Consider the following 20,616-nt stretch of genomic DNA (forward strand, 5'->3'; position numbering starts at 1 on the left):
CTGCAGACACATCAGTCTCATCTAAGGCATACAAATCACTGTCATCTGAAGTACTGTAACTTTGAAATAGAGACTGAATGTTCACTGTTGGACTTACAGAAGCACTTTTGTGGTAGAGTCAGACACTGCATATAAAGTCTCACTATAAAACTTGGAACCCTTTCGAGAGCTTTCTCTCTCCTTTGTTCTGCCTTCTCCTCCCCTGCTCTCCCTGGAGTGCTCACTGTGAGTGCTCACTGTGTATCCCCACCAGGAGAAAGGAAGTAGCCCAAGCAGACTGGCAGGTTTTAAAGACTTAGAAATGAATCTTTGTTGCTACCATTTATTTTTGTTGATGAATTTTCTTCCTCTGTGACAGGGTAAAAGACACTAAGCCAGGCAGTTTTTTTCCCCAGGTCTTTGACCAGCTGTAATTGCATGAGGCATGGCAGTCAGTGGCCATGCTTTTTGACAAGGAAACAGATCTGGAGCCTGTGTGCAGCTGTGTGAGGAGACCTTTCTGAGGTCGATTAACCTTTCTCATCTTCTGTAATCGTGCCAAGTCTTCTCTTTAGGATTTGGTGGCTGTTTGCATATTAAGTGCATATGCTACTTTATAACAACTAATTAAAGATAGCCCTGATGCAGCTTACAATTAAGGATGATATACAGTGCTTTAGTCAATTGACCTATATTTTGTCCATCTAGGTTTTATGGAGAATTGAGAGGTTTTTGAGGAAAGATGTTGATAAGAAACGTGTAATTTATTGCTCCTGGCCAGAAATGAGGCATAATAGGAAAGAATAAAGTGAAGGGACATTTGCCAATCCATGGGGTTCTCACACTTTGTCACATTCTAAAGGTTCATTCGTAGGTCAGTTGGGACTCCCTTTTTCCTATGGATGTAATGACCTGTGTTTCTTCATGTCCCTGGGAAATAATATGCTGTTTTATAGTTTGATTAATAAGACATACATAAGTAATGAAAAAGTATTTTTAAAATTTCCATTGTTTCTTAAATAATAAAAAAGTATTTTAAGAAGAAATAAGGGACATCCTGAGTTTCTCAGAGTAGTGTTAAATACCATAAAGGGGACTCCACGCTTGAAATTTACTGGGCTGCTTTTCACCCAGAATAGATGGCTTCCCGTTTCCTTAATGGCCATTTAACCATTAGAACTTATGTGCTTTTCAGACATGATCTAGGGCTCTTCAGTGTAGGTTGGTTTCAGTAACAGAAGGAAAAAAGAGGAAGAATAAAAGAAGTTTCTTAAAATAACTGAGGAGAGGAAAGAATTTTAAAGAGGATATAGATGTTTGTACAAAAAAGAAAATGCCATACAACAGAATGACTGAGTTGTGACTAGCCTATGCCTAGATTAAAAATAAGACCCTGCATGCACAGTTAAGGGGAATAGACAAAGGGCTAGGTCAGGAGAGTTCAGTGTGACACATCCACTAAGTGTAAAAACCCATGGATTGGCAAGTTTTCCTTCACTTTGTGTTTCACTATCATGTTTCAATTCTGGGCAGGAACAATACATTTCATGCCCTGTGGGTTCATGGCGGTAACCCTACCAGGCTGTCTATTGCCCACAACAGCTTGAGCCTGTCCAGGACAACCAAACTGACAGTGAAGGGTAGAGTAGACTATATTCCCGGTCAAGGCATTTACAACCTCCGTAGTCACCATTTATTTTTTGTAGGTCTGTTAATGTTAAGAAAAAATTTGATTCAGGTTTACATACATATTTTACCAATATATGTTTTTGAAAAAAAGTTAAAATTCTCACTAACGGTGATTTGAAAATTGTTTTAGTCAGTGTTCCATTGATGTAACAAAATACCTGAGATAATCAACTTCAAAAGAATCAAGGTTTATTTTGACTCACAGTTTTGGAGGTCTCAGTTTGTATTTGGTTGGCCCATGTTTTGGGGCCTTTGGCAAGGGGAACAAATAGCAGATGAAAGTGAAAGGCAGAGACTGGGGTCCCACAATCGCCTTCTAGGCCAAACCCCCAATAACTGGAAGATCTCCCACTAGGCCCCACCTAAAGATTCTACCACCTTCCAGTAACACTACCTGGGGACCACGCCTTTACACAGGGGCATTTGGGGGAAACTCGCCCAAACATAGCAAAACCCATTTGAAACCTATGGGAGGTGATTATTTGACCAGGAAGTGGGAGCCCTTTTGTAAAATATAATGTATTAAGGCATGTATGTGATTATGGCTTTCCTCGGAACACTGGCTATGAAATACTCTTCAAGGAGGAGTCTGTTGTAGAATCAGCTTGGGAATGTTGCAGTTGTGTAGTGGAGAGCTCTAGTAAGGGGACAGCTAGCAGGTGCATGCTCTGTCAAGGCCATGAGTAAAGAAATCTGCTGCTCAGAGTAGACCAGGGAGCCCTTTGTGCCCAAGACACCTTTTACTATCCCATGAAACTGCTGGGGTAAGGCTATGCAAAATGTTGGAAACTCTCAATAAGTCTTCAGTGTAGGCAGTACTGAGACACATTTTCTCAGTTTCAGGCCTGGTTCAGCCCCAGTACAATAAGCATCTCAGAAGTTTTGTGTAAGCTTACCTCTCCCTGGTCTTTAATAAAGGAGGTATACAACTCCAAAACCTGCGCTGGGGATTTTGTATCATACGAGAAACTTCATTTAGATTTTAGGGCTAATCTTATAGCAAACACTGGAATATTTTCAAAGTATTTCTTTCAAAGGAAATTACGTGGCCACTGATGTACCAAGCAATTGTGTAAAATGATGGACTAAATAGTTTATTCTGTACTTGAACTACTGTGTCGAATTGGAAAACAAAAGTTTAAAATCTGAAAGAAAACCAAGTAATTCTAATCCGTGTAATTTGTGCATAAACAGGGCTCATTTGCCTTGTGCAAAAAACTTCCTGCCTCACTCATAGATGTTCCAGTTCATGTTAAATGATTTAAGTGACCTGAGAGCTTAGAGTCCAAAACAGCAGCCCCAAGAACTAGGCACTCTTCTGTGTGGTGGTTCCAGTAGGTCAAATACCTGAAGATGGACTATCCTTTCTGGGTTTAGATGTTTCTAGATCCTCTTTGTGACCTTGTGATGAATATTTTAAACTCTTGGATATAATGCTGTTATCTTTAAAACTAGAATTAAAAAACTGAACCTTCTCACAGTGAGCTATTGTAAAATAACTATTTTACAACTATGTTAAGTGCTTATTTTTAAAAAGCTGCAGACTGGTGCTAAAGTATGTCTGCATGCTGTTTTAAGACTTCTTGACAGCAGGAGTTAATTCAGTAATTAATTCAGCAGTAGAAATTGCTGTTCTAGAGGTATCTTTAATGTACATTTTCCTCACATATGAATAATTGCCATTGTATATCTTGTGTGCTCCAAGTGTAACAGGAAAATTAATTTTTTAAAACATGGAGTCAACTTATTATTATTGCCTTTATGTTGATTTTAATCAGATTACTTCTTTTGTAATGGTACAATTATTATTATAAAGCATGATTTTAATTTAAAAAGTAGAAATATAGTATCTGAGTTCTTTTCCAAGCACGTGGATGCCATCACTCCTGGCAGTGCATATCCCCAGGGACCTTTTTCATGTGACCTGTTTCTGAGATATTTCCTTTATTTGTTGAGTTGCATGATGTGGAAACATGCACCATGTTGTATTCACCAAGGAATAGCTGGGATCTGTAGTATAAGTATGTCACTTGGGAACTTGAGGTACATAGCAGACTCCTCTCTGAACTATATTTATATTTATTTCAATGGAGTTTGGATATGCCATGGCCAACAAAAACAATGAGAGAGCAATAGTTACTTAAGAAATTGATTTTCTGTAATTGTAATAAGCACAAACTTTAAGTTACTTGAACTAGTATCAAAAATGGCAGTTGCTATTAGCTTGTTACTATTTATTTTGTGTACCAGCATACAGTTGACTTCCTGTGCCCCCTCAACCATGAACTGTTACTTGTTTACCCTTCCTAAAATTGGAATTTATACATGATTAATATGACCAAAACAGACTTTAGGACACTAAAAATTATATTGCTCATGTTCTCGGAAGGGTTTAGTTTTAAGCATTTCTTTTCTGCAACCTGAGCATCTGGTATTTTCAAATTAGGCACCTTCTAAATTTGACTCATACATTATGGAAATCTGATGACACGAGGGGTGGATAGGCTTGCTTTGATTTTATGAAATATTAATCATAGCTGTGATTAATGATTCAGCATTTCACATCTGGGTTATTCCTGTCATATTTGGAAATTACACTATTGAATGCAGTATATAAACTTAGTGTAGGTGGGGTCATTCTAATTCTCTAGTGTCCCTTAAAAATTAAGTGGAAACTTAACAATATACCAGAAGCTACCAGTGATAATCTGTGATGTTGACAGTTCCTGGCATATTTTATACCCTCAAGGATTTTTTGATGTAAATGAGAATGCATCTCTTCAGGGAGTTGAAGAATCTACTTTCCAGAGAACTGTTGTTTCTAACAAAGGTAGAATCTCAAAAGTGGTTTTATTATACAGAAGAGAAAGAATAAATAGAAGTGGCACACCAGTAAAATTGTTCAGATTATTAGATTCTTAAAAGCCATACCTCACCCCTGCTGCAAGCATTCTTGACCGTTGCTATGGGTAAGGCCCTACGCTGAGTGCCTGACCTACAATGATATGTGTATATATTTTCTTATTTAAAAGAGTGTATGTAGCTTGTAGTGTAGCTCAATGACAGAAAGTGTGGTTGGCATGGGTTAAAATCCTGGGTTAAATCCCTAGTCCCCAATCCCCACAGGAAAGAAGTGAATGGAGAGGGTTAATGAGCACTGTGTATTTTGGGTGGAGGGATTATAATTGTCAAGTTGTAAGCTGTTGCCTTACATGAATGGGACTTACTGTGTTTGAATGAAATTTGATATGTATTTTTCATGGATTGTTTTCTCTTCCACATTTTTTGTGATTATTTTACTTACACCATTTGTAAATTATCATGAATATAAATATAACACTAGAAAGAAATGACATCGTGAAAGAATGTTTCCAGAAAAATATAAACTAATGAAGATTGCTTAAAAGTCATAAGTGAAGCCTACACTTGGACTTGAAACTTACGAGGAAGTTCAGTTGTTGTTATAGTTGTCATGATTACTCCAGAAAATTAAGGAAACCCTTTCAAGCAGAGGAGGTTATCTTATTTCTGTAGTTGATGTTCTCATAAGTTCATATACCCAAAGCTAGATTTGAAAGCATCCCAGCTCTGACCTGTGGACTCTCTGCATCTCAGGACTGTGGACCAGGTAGCTTCGAGGTGTGCTGCTGTCCCTTTACAGGAGCACCCAGGTATAGAAGTCTGGGGGGCGAATTATAGAATTTTGTTCTAAGTTGAATGACAGGTCCTCTTCTAGATGTGGACTGTTGACTTAAGAATGAGTTCTTTTTTACGTGTATCCTTAGCTGCTATAGCTGATGGATTTGTGCGTGAGAAGTAGCACTAGGGCAGTCACACTTACTTTCTTTGGGCACTAGGATCAAGTTAATTCTATTTGTCACTCTGCTGTTGTGTTGAACCTGACTCCATTGTTCACACATCTCAGCTTGTACCCCTTAGATGCTCACTGGAACCCACCCTAGGTCTGGTAAGGCCTGAGAATTTACATTTCCAACCAGGTTGGGTGTGGATGCTGCTGCCTCTGGTGTGGGTATTGAGCCTGTGGAAATACTGAGCTGGAGCAGTGGATTCCCTTCAGTTTGAGTCATGTGTGCCCACTGTCTAGCTCACCCTATTTTGTAGCTTCTAAGTGCAACTTTTTTCCTTTTTCTCTGCTTTTTCTTTTCTCTTCTGAACCATCAATTCTACTATTTTTACTGGGGAGAAAAAAAACTGAATCTCTCCAGTCAAAAGTTTTACATTCTTATTCATCGAGAAGTCCTGCCCATTGGGTATAATCTCAACTTTTCTTGACTGTATTTACTTGAAGAAACTGACTCTTAATAATTACATCGTTTTTTTTTTCTTTTTAGCATTCTTTTTGCCAATGAGAAAACCAGATTCTCAAAAAGAAAAAAAGACTGCAAAATGGAGATAGTGCCAAATTGCAAGCATTAGTTAATATGACAGTGGCAAAGAGACATTTTAAAACAAACCCTCAGCAACATTATGAGGTCGTATTGCAGTCTACCCAAAACCCACAAAAATTGCTTCCTAGCACTTGAAATTATTTAGACTATTTGAGATACAGATGGATACCTCTGTCTGTAACAGGGTGTGTCTCCTGACTTTAGGTAATGATATTGGAAGTTAACATGATTAGTATATTAAAAATTAAAAGAATCATTTTTATTATCTCCAGCTCATCCTCCCCACCTACCTCTGCCTCCGCCCCCAAAGCTCATGATCAATCCCAAGGCCTTGCACATGGCTAGGGAAGCACTGTACCACTGATGTCCCCAACCCCTAGCTTATCCTTTTAAAATGTCTGCCTATTCACGAAATACTAATGTAGTAGGTTATATAGAGATTATAAGTGAATAAATGTGAACATAATTCAGTATGAGTCCTCAAAAAATTGTTTGCTCAGTCAAAAATGTTAGGAAACCATTGTGTTATTCTGCTTGTTGTAAACTCATTGCCTGGGAAATATATTTCATTGATAACCCTATTGCGGTATTATTGCTTTTTTACAAATTGTAACTTTTTCTCCCATTGCGGATTTTTTTGATGATGAGAAAGATGCCTTTAAATTGTCATTATTTCCAGAACATGATTGTTTACATTAGAAAACCAGGAGTATATGCATTTCATTTTTTATAACTAGAGCTTTATAGTTATACATAGTATTTGCATTCATCTAGACAAAAATCATACACCCATAGAATTTGATTTCAGTTCCTGATCCCCCTTTTCCATCCCTCCTCTCCTCTGTTCTCTTCCCTCTACTCTGCTGGGCTTCCTTTTACTAATATATTTACTTATATTTGATTGGTTTTTTTTTTTACTTTGAACATAAACATGAAATTCCCTGTGGTGTTTCTATATATGCATATAAAGTGATCTTTTGAAGAGTTCATTCTTCATTGCCTCCCCCTTCCCATCTCTCCACTCTGCCTCTTGGTCTTCTACAATGCTGTCCCTATATCTCTATGACCTCCTGTCTTTCCTTCCTCCTTTCCTTTACTCTAGCTTCCACATATGAGATTTTTGACCTTTGAGTTCCTGATTCTGGCTTATTTCACTTAGCATGATATTATCCATTTCCATCCATTTATCAGCAAATTCCATAATTTCATTTTTATGGCTGAGTAGAACTCCATTGTATATATATGCCCAAATTTCTTAATTCATTCATCTATTGATGAGTACTTAGGTTGATTCCATAATTTGGCTGTTGTGAATTGTGTTGCTGTAAGCATTGAGGTGGCTGAATTGCTATAGTATGCAGATATTAGTTCTTTGGAGAAAGTAACAAGGAGTGGGATAGCTGGGTCATATGGCAGTTCCATCCCTAGTGTTTTGAGAGGGATGCTTTCCAGAGAGGTTGTACTTATTCTACAATCCCACCAACAATGTAAAGGTGTACCTTTTTCCCCCATCCTTGCCAGAGTTATTACTATTTTCTTGATTGTTGCCATTCTGACTGCAGTAAGATGAAATATTAGCATAGTTTTGATTTACATTACCCTGATTACTAGAAATATGTTTGATGGCCATTTGTGTTTCTTCTTTTGAGAAGTTTCTGTTTAGTTCTTTTGCCCACTTATTGCCCACTTACTGACTGGATTATTTGCTTTTTTGGGGTGTTGGGTTTTTTTTGAGTTCCTTATGTATTCTGGACATTAATTTACTATTGTTGGAGGAGTGACTGGCAAAGTTTTTCTCCAATTCTGTAGGCTCTGTTTTTATGCTCTTAATCATTTCCTTTGCTATGCAGAAGATTTTAATGTGATGTCACCCATTGATTTATTCTTGGTTTTAGTTCTTGTGTTTTGAGGGTCTTGTTAAGGAAATCAGTGCCAACACCAATATGATGGAGTATTGACCCTACGATCTCTTCTAGCCGTTGCAAGGTTTCTGGTCTAACTCCTAATTTGACTTTTATGCAAGGTGAGAAGTAGGGATTAATTTCATTTTGTTACATGTAGCTATCCAGTTTTAAAATCTTCCATTGCAGTTTAATAAGTGACACATATTCACAGTCTTTGTTTAAAAAGTAAAGTAATAAAAGAAAATCAAATAATGGAAAATAAATATAATAGAAATTTACTTTTAAGGTATAAACTACATGGGGTGTGTTAAATACTATATAAAATTAAATGTTATATAAGTAGTTCAGCTATAAATGCTCTAAATTACTGGTTGTTCTCTAAGTTGAAAGTACATAGTACAAATAAATAAATAAAGTACGTATTAGTATATAAACGATGGTTTTTCTTAAAGAAAATTTTTATCCTGTTTGTGAAACTCCTAAGAAAAATGACTCACAGGGTTCTTGTTGTTTCAGCCATCCTCACTGAGTGGAGTTGTAAATTCTTTAAAGTTATTTTTAAATCCACTTAAAGTGTGCTGTGATATGTACTAAATTCTCATTCACACTACTCTATCATCTTTTAGTTTGGATGAGAAACAGTTTTATTCAAAAGCATTTTCATTTTATTTACTCTGCAGCTAGACAAGACGTCACATCAAAATAAGGAGTACTCACAGAGAAAAAATACAAACTATATCATAAGTAATAATGTACCATCTCTCTTATTTTAACTTGTATATTTTATTTGCTATAGGAAGTATACGGAAAGCTACTCCAGATAGAAAAACGTCAAAATCAGTTGCGAGCCAAAGATCTGCTTCCAGACAAAAAGGAAGTGAAGTAAGTTCTTGTCTTGCATTAGAGCATATGTAGATTTTGAACTCTACATGCTACTTATTGATGTATCTAAAGCCTAAAATTTAGGATTCCATGTAATAGGTTATTTATATTTAGGAAGAAGCAAATATTGAGGTTATTTTTCTGCCACTTCAAGATTTACATATTAAATTACTGTGTTTGGATTTGATGTCCTTAGAAATTTTATGTGTATGGCTGCACATTTATTCAGCATTTGTGTGCTTTCTGATTTTTTTCTTTTGTAAGGTATTTCAAGGCTTGTACTTCCATTTGATCCATCAGCCTGTACAACCAATGTTAAATTTTGGCCTAGCTATTCATGTTTCTTCTTTTGTAAAAGACAGATTTCTGAACACACCTTAAGCTGTGTGTTCCTAGTCTTTTATTTGGACTTTATTACTACTTTTGTTCATAGATGGGTTAACTTTGTGCCTATAACATCTTCAGAATAAATTATATAGGCACAGTTTTAATCTTTTCAGAATTCTGATGGCTTTCAGGTAAGTTTCATGGTGGCATATTTATTTAACTCTTCAGACAAAACATTTGGTGGTGTTAGAACCTTTTCCAAACTAGATTGAGGAAACAGAATAGTATTTCTGAAAAGTGGTTTCCTTGGATGAACATACTACTATATAATATGAAAATTTGTTTTCAGATCATGAATTGCTCTTATAGGTGAGATCTTTTGTGATATAACACTGATTGCATGGTTAATTAAAAAGAGAATATATGTGATATTTTAACAGAGATCTGATTGGCAGCAGATGGCTGATTAAGGAGGAACTAGAAGAAATGTTAGTGGAAAAACTGTCAGATCAAGATGTGAGTAATTAATCTTTTCAATTTAAGGAGACCTGTGTCATAAGAATGCAGACAATTGCTGTATTAAGGATCCTAATAGTAATAGTCCTTAGAAGCAGGTGTGCCTTGGACAATTTTTCTCTTTGAAATGTATTCCTTGTCAATTTCTGCCATGGAGGAGAGCCTTATCTGTGGTAAGGAAGTGCCATGTCCAGTCTCCAGCTCCTCCTCTTATAAGTGCCCTCATGTCCTCTGCCAGTTGTTATAGAGGACTGTAGCAGATGTCATTTTTGTCTCCTTGAGTGAGACCGGTAGCTAATTTTACAAGCTAATGATGAGTGAACAGAGCCATTGCAGGTTAAGTAGAAAAGGAATGTCGCACATGGAATTTGCAGATTCCTGGCTCATCACATGGGCAGCGTCTGAAAGGTCAGTGGTTTTCACCTTGGGATCTCTAAACCACATGTGTCATAGTCCCTTGGAGTGTTCTTTACAACTGCAGTGTCCCTAGGCCTTACCCTCAACCTGGGGCAGATCTCGAGGGGGTCACCCAAAAATCTATCTCATTGACACACTCCCCAGGTGAAACTTTTGCCCTATGAAGTTTGGGACCCTTTCATTCTTCCTTAGACCTTAATTGCAGTCTTATTTTGTTAATGTTCTAACATAGCCTGACGTGATCAGAAGTAGCTTGATGTTTGTAAACATTTGATGTTCTGAATTTTTTGACTCTCTGTTAGATTCAAGCGGAGATAAATCTCACAAATCCTCCCAAGAAAGATTATGTTCTTCCATGGCAGTGGCTGGCATTGTTAGTGTCTGCCACCATGTAGATTCTAAGTCACGTTCTTCGGTTGCTCTTTTTCTTTTTTAGCATATTGTAGACATTAATGATTTGGAAAAGTTGCAACTTCCTTAAACAAGGTGTCAGACATTTGGTTAGTGGTAGATCTGGAGTTGATTTCTAACATCCTAACTGCCAAATATCGCTACACTTGAATCAAATTGAAAAATCTCTTTGCTTCTTCATCAAATGCATCATTCCATTATTTCTTTTGTTTTCTAACTGCTTTGATTGTTTTAAAATTCAGGTATTTTTTTCCCATTTTGGAACTATTCCAAGGATTAATACATTCATGCAATTATGAAAATAAAACAAATAGTATGTGGTAATCTTTTATACTTTTGGGATACTGAATATATAGAAGAAATCCTGAAGTTTGTGATTGGCATCAAACCAATCAGTGACTTCTTAAACTTTAAGCTTATAAAAGTAAGGCTTTTATACCTGTAAGTGACCCTTTGCAGTTTAAAGAATGGTCATCAGGAGTGTGTGAGATGGAATTCTTAGAACAAAGGACACAGGCCAGTGAGTGGAGGGGAGAATGGAGCTCTGTCAGGCCCAGGACCACAGGTGGCTTAAGTATTTTCACCCTTCCTTGGAAATTTGCCTTTTCTGTTATTAAATCATAAAAAAGCTGTATTTGAAGAAGTTTCTTTAACATTAATTTTACCAAATTCCTCAATACTTTAAATTATTATTGACAAATTTTCACTATAAAGGCAAATGGTGACAAAATTGAGTATGATTTTTTTAGGGTTAGCAAAAAAAAAGTTATCAAAAACTGGGATTCACAATCCATATTAACTAAGGATCTCAAGTATTAGTTGTTTCCTTCTCCATAAACACTTTAGAATGATTATTCTGGCTTCTAATTTTAAGGGGTTAATACCAAGTTGTTTACTTTCTAATCACATGTTCAAGAACTATTAAAAAAAATGCACAGAGTAGCAAGGATAATTTATTTCAAGAGGTTGCCCTTTAAGTCAAGTATCTCTTGAATTTTTAAATAGCTTGATTGTTCAGTTTTAAAGGAAATCATAAACATTAAAGTAACACAGCTTGAACAGCCAAAAATATATTTGCCAAATGTATTATGAAATATAATTTAAGAGGTACATTTTCTCAAAATCAGACTCTTTCCATTTTACTATACATAACTTACTGAAAATTATTTCTAATGTTTCTTTTGATACAGTTATAATAAAAGAGTGGAAATTACACTTGAAGATCTTCTAAATATTTTTTTGAAAATTAATTTAAATCTAAATTTCATAATTATAATCCAGAGAAACTGATTTTTCTTTGAGTGATAAATCTCTTTGTTTCTCAAAAGAAAAAAACTTAGCACTAAAGATACACAGGAGAAGTGATGCATCTGCATGCTGTTTTAAAAGCAGCATGAAGATGCCGAAGTGTCATCCTGTCAAAATTCATCAAGAAAAGCAACATTGGAAAGATCAAGTATATAAAAATAGAAAAAATCTAGCAAATGCAATTACACTTGCATCTTCTAATGAATTTTTATTGTCTGCAGTATATGCAGTTCATTCGGCTGCTAGAAAAGTTATTGACATTGCAGTGTGAGCCTGCTGAAGAAGAATTTGTGCAGAAGTTTCGCAGAAGTGTAGCTATTCAATCAAAAAAACAGCTGATTGAACCTGTGCAGTATGACGAGCAAGGAAGGGCCTTCAGCGCAAGTGAAGGTAATGACATTCCATGGAGAGAAAATGAATTTGGCGAAGACTGAGAAGCTCTAATTATTTTCATTTGCTATTGCTCTGTGGTATCCATTTGATTTGCTTTTGCTACTGCTACGTTGGATTTCCTAATTTCAAGATTCTGTTGAAGTTTTCAAAATCTTACAGTTTAACTAAATCTTACAGTGCCCCAAGAAGAAGAGTGAATACATACCTACCCAGTCGAGTCGTTATGTTCATATTTTCAACTGGAAGAATCAATAAGATGTTTATAATAAAGGTTTCTTCTCAAAAACTAAAAAATGCTCAGTGAAATACATGTCAGATGAAAAAACTGTGTAACATGAAAACTTGACCCTCTACTCGCAGTTTTGTTGTATATGTACAGACATTTGACACGATCTGTCTTGTAAGAATTGACCTACTAGATTATATTTTGCAGCTCTCAAAAATTTAACATTATCCCTTTGTCATTTTCAACTATTGTACTGAATGAAATGTGACCTTTCCTGAGGATTCCTTTCTTTTCTACCATTTACATGTTATTACGGTATTCACATATTTTAAAGAATTTATATTATGAGGTATATTCCTATTAATTATAAGTGAACGTTAGGTAAATTGCTTTTTTAAATAAGATAACTGAATTGACTGTGTTGACTGTTGAAACTAAAATAATTGCAATGTTCTAAAAGAAAAGTGAAGATCACAATCACCCCACAGAAAACACTTACCTGTCTTCCTTTTGTTTTACTTACAGTAGTTGTAGAACGTTCCTAAAAACAGTGTTATAGATTGCTCTTCCAGGAAAATTAAGTTTAATGTAGTTTTGTCTTATTTCAAGGCCCAGGTTTTTAAGATGTATACTAATAGGAACTTTAAATTTTTAAAGGTAAAAGAAAGACTGCAAAAGCAGAAGCACTTGTTTATGAACATGGAAGTGGAAGAATAACAGTGAATGGAACCGATTACCTGCTGTACTTTCCAATCACACAGGACAGGTTTGATTTTTATTTAGCTTGTTGTGTAAAGAAAATATGCTCTAGAATATGTCATTATCGATTAAGAAGCCTTGTTGTTTTCTAATTCTGTTTGATTGTGTCTCTTTACTAACATATCAAACTAGCCAAATGGACACTGTTTATTTTTCTGTAAGCAGATTTTTGAAAAAGCATCTCTGTAAATCCTCCTTAATTGACTCTTGCCCCTCTGTTAGATCATGCTGGAATTTAAGTCGTCTTAAATCTTAAATAGATCTTACATTCTGAAATGCAGGTCATGCCAAAACATAAGCAAAGCAGGTTCCCATCTTCTGGTTTGCGGGTAGCTGCACACAAAGCAACACAGCAACCCCAGAAACTGACCTTGGCTCCTGTACGTGCCTTCAGCCACGGGTAGGGAAAAGTACCAGCACATCACTTGTGGTTTATGTTTGTTTTTCCTGACCACAAATACTAGAAAAAGTCAGCTTTATTTTTTTGGATTTTTTTCCCGTTAAAAGAAGTTGATTATACATATATTGAGCAAGCAAAGAAGCCTGTTTCTGTGAGATACAAAATGTTTATAAGTTAAAATAAGAGCTCATCAGCTTTGCTTAGTTTTCAGTGCTAAATATGGCAGTCATATTTTTTAAACTTTGTATTCCATTCATCATAAATAGATATTACAGTTTTTCTGATCCCTAAATGTACTCCTCTTAGAGCTCTCTGAGTGTCCCTATATAAAGGCCTCTTCTTGAGACGGTGATTATTTTTTCAGTAGTTACTGTCATTATCCATGAGTAACAGAAATTCCATGATTAGTTCCTCCTTCCTAATCCTTTTCCTATTTCCTGAATGTACTGTGGCAGTACATTAAGGTCAAAAGAGTGAAGCTTCTCTGATCCCAGTGCTCACGTAAGGAAAAGGGGACTGTTCTAACATGGTGTAAGCTTCTGGACAGAATGATTATTACCTCAGGAATGTATGTTGGTTATGTTTGTGTGCCTGCGTCAAGAAACGGCCCACTCTGAACTCTATTTAATATCAGTTAAACTAACGCTGCAGTCGTCCTCACAGGGAAAGGGTGGGGGAAGTTCTCATTTCCCTGAGGAAAACCCAGAGACCCTTACTGCTGGGTATGGGGATTTCAGCCCTGGGAGCCACAAGGAGGAATGGCATTTGACTGTTACTTGAATTCAGATATGACTCATGATGATTTAGTAGCATTTCCCAACTATGGCTTGGTCTCACAATTATATTACCTCCTCAGAGCTTATTCTTCAATTTGAATCGGCAAATAACAAATAAATAAGGATTGTCTCTGTGCCTAGTCTTGTTCTGGGCATGATGAAGACAACTGCTGTTTTCAGTGTGATTCCTGTCATCAAGAACTTGGGTTGGGAGCCTCAGGCTAGTCTTGGTGGGATCAAGCCCCCAAGCCTTCTCACCAACTTAAGTGGTTGTAGGGATTTGGTGGTGGCCCCACCTGCCATGGACTGGCCATCCTGTCGTAGGAGTGAGTGGCACAGGTGCTTACTTAGTCAGCAACAAAGTGACCTCTGACCAGTAGGAAGACCACAGAGTCAAGAGCCAGGAATCTTGATTCTGTTCCTGGTTCTTATCTCTGTGACCTTAGCCTTTACCACAAGCGTGTGTGACTCTGTGCCTGGTAGTGTGGGATGCTTTCAGCAAAGGCCTGTGCTCTGTTAGGCAGCCGGGCCAGAGGCACTTTACCTAGTCATCGCTACAGATGAAACAGTTTCCTCACACCGTGCCAACCATGTAAGAGAGGAGACAAATTAGCATTTTAATCAATTACTGAAAAATAAAAGACTACTTATTTGATGCCAGAAGAGTAGGATTCAGATGGTATGTAAACAAGAAAATCATTTATTTTATTTATTATTTTAAAAATTATGCTGACTGACAAAGAATAAAGTAAATGTGATTCTCAGGATTTCATCTGTGATCCTGAGAGACGATGGATTGTGAAATAACTTCATGCCATGTAACTGTATTTACGTGTGCTAGTTTGCAGTCCAAGATAGTTAAAATTGATAGCAGTATAACCATCATTTTCAGTTGTTAACCCTATAGGGATTTTTTTCATCTTTACACAAAATTGTCATTGTACCACAGAATCCCACCACTTTCCAGCTGCCCAGATTCTTTATGGTTCTTTCTTACCTTGACCACTCCGGCTCCATTACTGATATATCTCTGAAATCTGTGTTTTCTGAATTTTAATCTCTTTATAAGTGTTTGTTGTTAGGTAATCTTAAAATTTTAGAAAGTAAGGACAGGTGTCTAAGCTCTCAGACACATGGCTGACCAGGAGCTTTACTTAATCTGCAAACCCCGTTTACCTGTTGCGGGGTGCAGCCACCTCCCCCAGTGTGTGCACATGACAATCCCATAGATTCCGTCTTGGCTTCTGTTTCCTCCTGGGAAAATGCAGTGGTAGAGTTGAATTATCAGTTTCTAAATTTTGTTTAGGTATGATCATATGGATACTACTTTAATACGACTATTTCCATAATATGGCTAGTTTGGATTTGGTTGCTTTGAAGCCTTTTTTAAAAAGGCAGTATAGATTTGTGTGTTTTGTTGTCTGAGGGGTTGTGTCATCCTGTATAGTATTATTACAAATCCAGTTTGCTATGGCCTTGGAGGGTTGTTGGTAGCCCATCTGCCTGGGGTTATTCTGCTCTTAAAATGTAAAAGGTGGCATTTGAATACTTGCCACGTGCATCTCTCAGCTTAACTGTTGAATAAGTTTGATTTGAGGTCTAAAGCTGCTGTGTCGGGCAGAAAAAGCAAATGCAGTATAAATGGACTTTCCTAAATAAAAATTCTGGGATGACAGTGGAACTAGCTCTGTGGTGGAGTACTTGCCTGACATACTTACGCAGGACCCTGGGTTCGATCCCTAGCACCGTGAAAAAAAAATTAAAATTCAGCAGAGATATTAAGGCAAAAGAACAAAATCAGAGTCCTTGGCAAAGATGGTGGTGAACATCAGACCTGGCACATAAGTGGTTTTCGGTAAATGCTCATTCAGTTGAGCAAAGAAGCTGCAGGCCTTTTCCTTGCCATACTCTCTGTGGTGTTGGCTTAGGACCACGTGGGCATCACTGTTCCCAGGGAGCAGGCCAGACTGTGGCTGTACAGCTTAGTGAACTGCCATTGGACTGTGTGTTCTTTTTGTGGAGGAAGAGTTTTAAATGTTATTTCGTTGACTTTAAAAAGTAACCATGTCAAGTTAAGCAGTATACATTATGCAAATACATTATAGTATACTTGACTTAGAAAATCCAAATGGCATTTGATGATTGCTTGGTTAGGCCTATTAATTTTATATCTGATCATTGAATCTAGAGAGGGTAGATTCAGTTGATTAATGCAGTCTCCCAACTTCAAGACTTTACGAGGTTATTTTCACGCCTCACGAAGTTCTCATGAGACAAAGGAAACCAATAACCAGTAAAAGAGTGTATTGCCATACTCTGTAAGTGCATTGCTATATACAAAGAGAGAGAGAGAGAGAGAGAGAGAGAGAGAGAGAAACCTTACAATCTTGGTGTGATGAATTGATTGACAAGAAGTTTGAAAGGTGACATTGGCATGCAACAGTTTTTAGAAACATTCAGAATGCCAACAGTGTATGTAGTCCTGTATCTTTATAGTGGAATTAACTGGGTTTATTTGTGGTGTGCTTTAGAGAACAGTTGATGTTCCCTTTTCACTTCCTTGACCGCCTTGGAAAACACGACGTGACCTGCACAGTCTCAGGGGGCGGGAGGTCAGCGCAGGCAGGAGCAATACGCTTGGCAATGGCAAAAGCCCTGTGCAGCTTCGTCACCGAGGATGAGGTCGAGTGGATGAGACAAGGTATGCATTTGGGTGGGATACTGTGCTGTCCCCTCTACCTACAGGTATTTCCTGAGTCTTGTCCTGGTGACCTGAAATCTGGGAGAGAATACTTGGTTCACCATGCAATCTTACAGTTTGCCAGCTGCTCCTTTCAAGCTCCAGAGTTGTACAGTATTTTTCAGGTTTGATTTCTACAAAGGGAACTTGAATTAGAACAAGAAAAGGGGGGCACACTCCCTGTGATGTCTGCTAAAATATCCAGTCCAGAGGTTGGGAAGGTTGACTTTGGCTTTAAGATAGATTGCTTATTTTTCTCTTACCATAGAAATTTGTAATTTGCTTGGTTAATGATAAAGCACTTTAGGCATTTCTGTCCAAGATTAATGGAGATTTTAATTTTTTCCATTATGATGTTAATGTGAATTTTTTTTACTCCACTGGGTATGGCCCTGTCACTTGAGCAAGAATCTTTGCACTGTGGGGAGAAGAATGTACACTTGATTCTTTCATTGGGGTACTACCTGGCATTCATAATAAATCTAAGGTTTGAGCCAAAGGTTGTCTTTGCATTGAGAGGATCCAGTGCTGTGTGTCCTGTGGCCTGCTGCACAGCCCCATGCGAGTTGCTTGGTTCACAGCCCCTCTCTGCCAGGGAAGGTGATCTGCCTGCTCTCTGCCTTCCAGCATCCGCCTCTGGGATCCAGGATGGGCACGGCCTGTGGCTTTGGCTACTTAATTTTTTGTCTTTTGAAAATCCATTTGCTGTATCACATCAGTTACCCTTCCATTGATTGACATATTGCCTTTCTAGTGTCTGATGTATTCTGCTGTCTGTCTTATTCTCTACTATCCCCCCTCCCCTCCCCTCCCCTCCCCTCCCCTCCCCTTTTCTCTCTCTACCCCTTCTACTGTAAATAAAAAAAAAAGAAAATCCATTTGCTTGTAAACAACTTGCCATTATATGGATTTATTGTCTTCTCATTATCTACTACTATGAAATAATTTGATAGGATATGACTTAACTAGTCTGGACTCCTCTACATATCTGAAAGTAATAAAGCATTATTACTAGGAATTTAAACTAGAACTTAGACCTTATCAGTATTTTGGGCAAAATATTCCATGTGTGCCCTTTAAGTACAAGTAAGTGCAAAAGATTATTGGGTATATAATAAGCTTTCTTTAGCTATCTAGCCATTAAAATACCACTGATAAAATACCTGTGCTGAGCTGGGGCTGTGTGGCTCAGTGGTAGAGCACTCGCCTAGCACGTGTGAGGCACTGGGTTCAATCCTCAGCACCACATAAAAATAAAATAAAGATATTGTGTCCACTTACAACTAAAAAATAAATATTTAAAAAAATACCTATGGCCTGTATCAAATGACTAGAAGTGCTAGTGTTGAAAGAGCAAAAAAGATGAAAGAAAAACCTTGGTCTATTTCTTTGTTTACAAAAGCAGCTCCCAGGGGTTCTCCTCATGGTATTCTGGGAATCGGGGTTTTTGCTCACATACCAAGGCTCCAGCCACTGCTGGGGTGCTTCCATGTGGACCATCTGCTGAGAGTAACTCGGTGATTGTCTGGAAACATAATTGGTCCTGAGGATTAAGGGAGAGGCAGCTTCCAATTTAAACTGACTTCATCCTTCTAGAATAAACTACCTGGCACAGAGTACAACTCCAAAAATGGTTATTTAGGTTCTGAGACAAAGTATCAAGGACTATAATTTTCACAAAAATTATCATAACACACAGTTTTTTCCTCATGTTTGGCAAATCCTGTTTGTACACGTTTGTTCACGTACGTACACTGCTGAGTTGTATTCTCCATGGGCTTCCTCACACCTCACCGTGCAAGGCAATTCCTCCCTACCTCTTGCCTCCATTGAGACTCTCACCTCAGCACTAACAGGTGTGCACGGGGAGGCCCTGGGGGTGAACAGCAAGCGCCCACAGAGAGTAGTTTCATCTGAGTTGAACAAGTTTAAAAACCAAAAAGGAGTCATAATTCTCTGCAAAGCAGTCTCAACATCACTGATGTTTGTCTCAGAAACTGAAAAAATATCCCAGGAGAACGAAGGCAGACAGCTGTCCCGAGGCTCTCCAGGGCTGCTCAGTTATTGGGGTCTGGCTGCTTTCCTGTGGGTCTTTCTGACAGCAGTTCCGTGGATTCTTGTGGGTCACCTACTTTTCTGCCGGACAGCCTGTATTTTCACAAAGCTCACAAAGGCTTCTCTCTCCCTGCTGCAGCTGGACTACTTACTACAGATCCTCGTGTCAGGGAGCGGAAGAAGCCAGGCCAAGAGGGAGCCCGCAGGAAGTTTACCTGGAAGAAGCGCTGAAGGCTGGGGAAGGGGCGGGAGGGCCCGGTGTGGGGGGAACAGGCTCGATCCGCATCTGCCAGCCAACGTGAGGGCAGCACTGCCAGAGATTTGAGTTGTGAGATGATTTTTTTTTTAAAGCTGCTTTGTAAAGTTTACGATTAATAAATAAGTTGTAAAAAAAAAAAAAGGATGCTTACTTCATTCTTCTACTTAAACTTTTTCAAAAGATAGTTTTAGAAGCATAATTCATAAAATCTTGGCATATTAGACTTGAAAGGAACATTCAGCAAAATCTAGTCAAGTTACCTCATTTTGCAGATGAGAAGGCTCAGTTTCAAAGATTAAGCAGCCTACCAGAGCCAAACCATTGCTAATTTAATGCTAGACCTAGCCTAGAACTCATTTTGCCTGATTCTGTTGTTTTCCCACACAGCAGTTGTTACAATGTTCTTTTGAAATTGAGAGGTGAGAGTGATGTTCAGAAGAATGAGGTCACTTAGGTGCCTGTGCCAGGAGCTTAGCGAGTGGGAGAGAGCTGAGCTGCCAGCATGGAGGCTGGTGAAGGACACAGGTGAGCCTTGATCACCCACTGCTACAGAGGGAACAAAGGCTAAACTCATTTTTGAATCAGTTTTGTATGGAAAGTTTTAAAAATAATCTTTTATATGTATTTAAGGTGTAAGATACCATGCTTTGTTATACATAGTGAGATGACTACTGTAGTCAAGGAAATTAACATACCCATCATCTCAAATATCTCCCTTCCTTTTGCAGAAAGATCACCTAAAATCTCTTCTCATGGCAAATTTCTAGTGTGATACAATATTATTAATCATCATATTGTACATTAGACTCCTAGACTATTTCACATAACTGCTATTTTATATCCTTTGACCAATATCTTCTCATTCCCCCCCCCCCCAATTTGGTAACCACTCTTTTAAGATTTTGCTCCTTTGTCCACACAGGTCACAGTCCGTTCCCAGCCCTTGATTCCCTTCCTTTTCAGACACCCCAGCTATCTTTGGTGGAAATGCCTTGTTATGATTTGGGTGTGAGGTGTTCCCCAAAATCATGTGTGAAACAAGCCAGGAAGTTCAGACAAAAAATGATTGGGTTGTGAGAGCCTTAACCCAATCAGTGAATTAATCCCCTGATAGGGATTAACTGAATGGAACTGAAGGCAGGTAGGGCGTGGCTGGAGGAGGTGGG

At 37.9% G+C, this 20,616-nt stretch overlaps 1 protein-coding gene across 2 annotated transcripts in view; it reads left to right on the forward strand.

The window, feature by feature from the left end:
• Positions 1 to 19,554, forward strand: part of Mrps9 (mitochondrial ribosomal protein S9) — a 57,048-nt gene extending 37,494 nt beyond the window's left edge. Inside the window, exons 6-11 of one of the 2 annotated variants that reach the window (XM_026411343.2) lie at positions 8,778 to 8,863; positions 9,631 to 9,706; positions 12,064 to 12,232; positions 13,119 to 13,227; positions 16,928 to 17,097; positions 19,331 to 19,511. In XM_026411343.2, coding sequence (XP_026267128.2) covers positions 8,778 to 8,863; positions 9,631 to 9,706; positions 12,064 to 12,232; positions 13,119 to 13,227; positions 16,928 to 17,097; positions 19,331 to 19,422 — 702 coding nt within the window. In that variant the 3' untranslated portion in view covers positions 19,423 to 19,511. Of the gene's footprint in view, positions 1 to 8,777; positions 8,864 to 9,630; positions 9,707 to 12,063; positions 12,233 to 13,118; positions 13,228 to 16,927; positions 17,098 to 19,330 lie in introns of both variants that reach the window. The other variant, XM_026411344.2, reaches the window with a different exon arrangement.
• Positions 19,555 to 20,616: the final 1,062 nt, after the last annotated feature.

This window comes from Urocitellus parryii, chromosome 12, assembly GCF_045843805.1.
Source record: "Urocitellus parryii isolate mUroPar1 chromosome 12, mUroPar1.hap1, whole genome shotgun sequence".
Classification (NCBI taxonomy): Eukaryota; Metazoa; Chordata; class Mammalia; order Rodentia; family Sciuridae; genus Urocitellus; species Urocitellus parryii.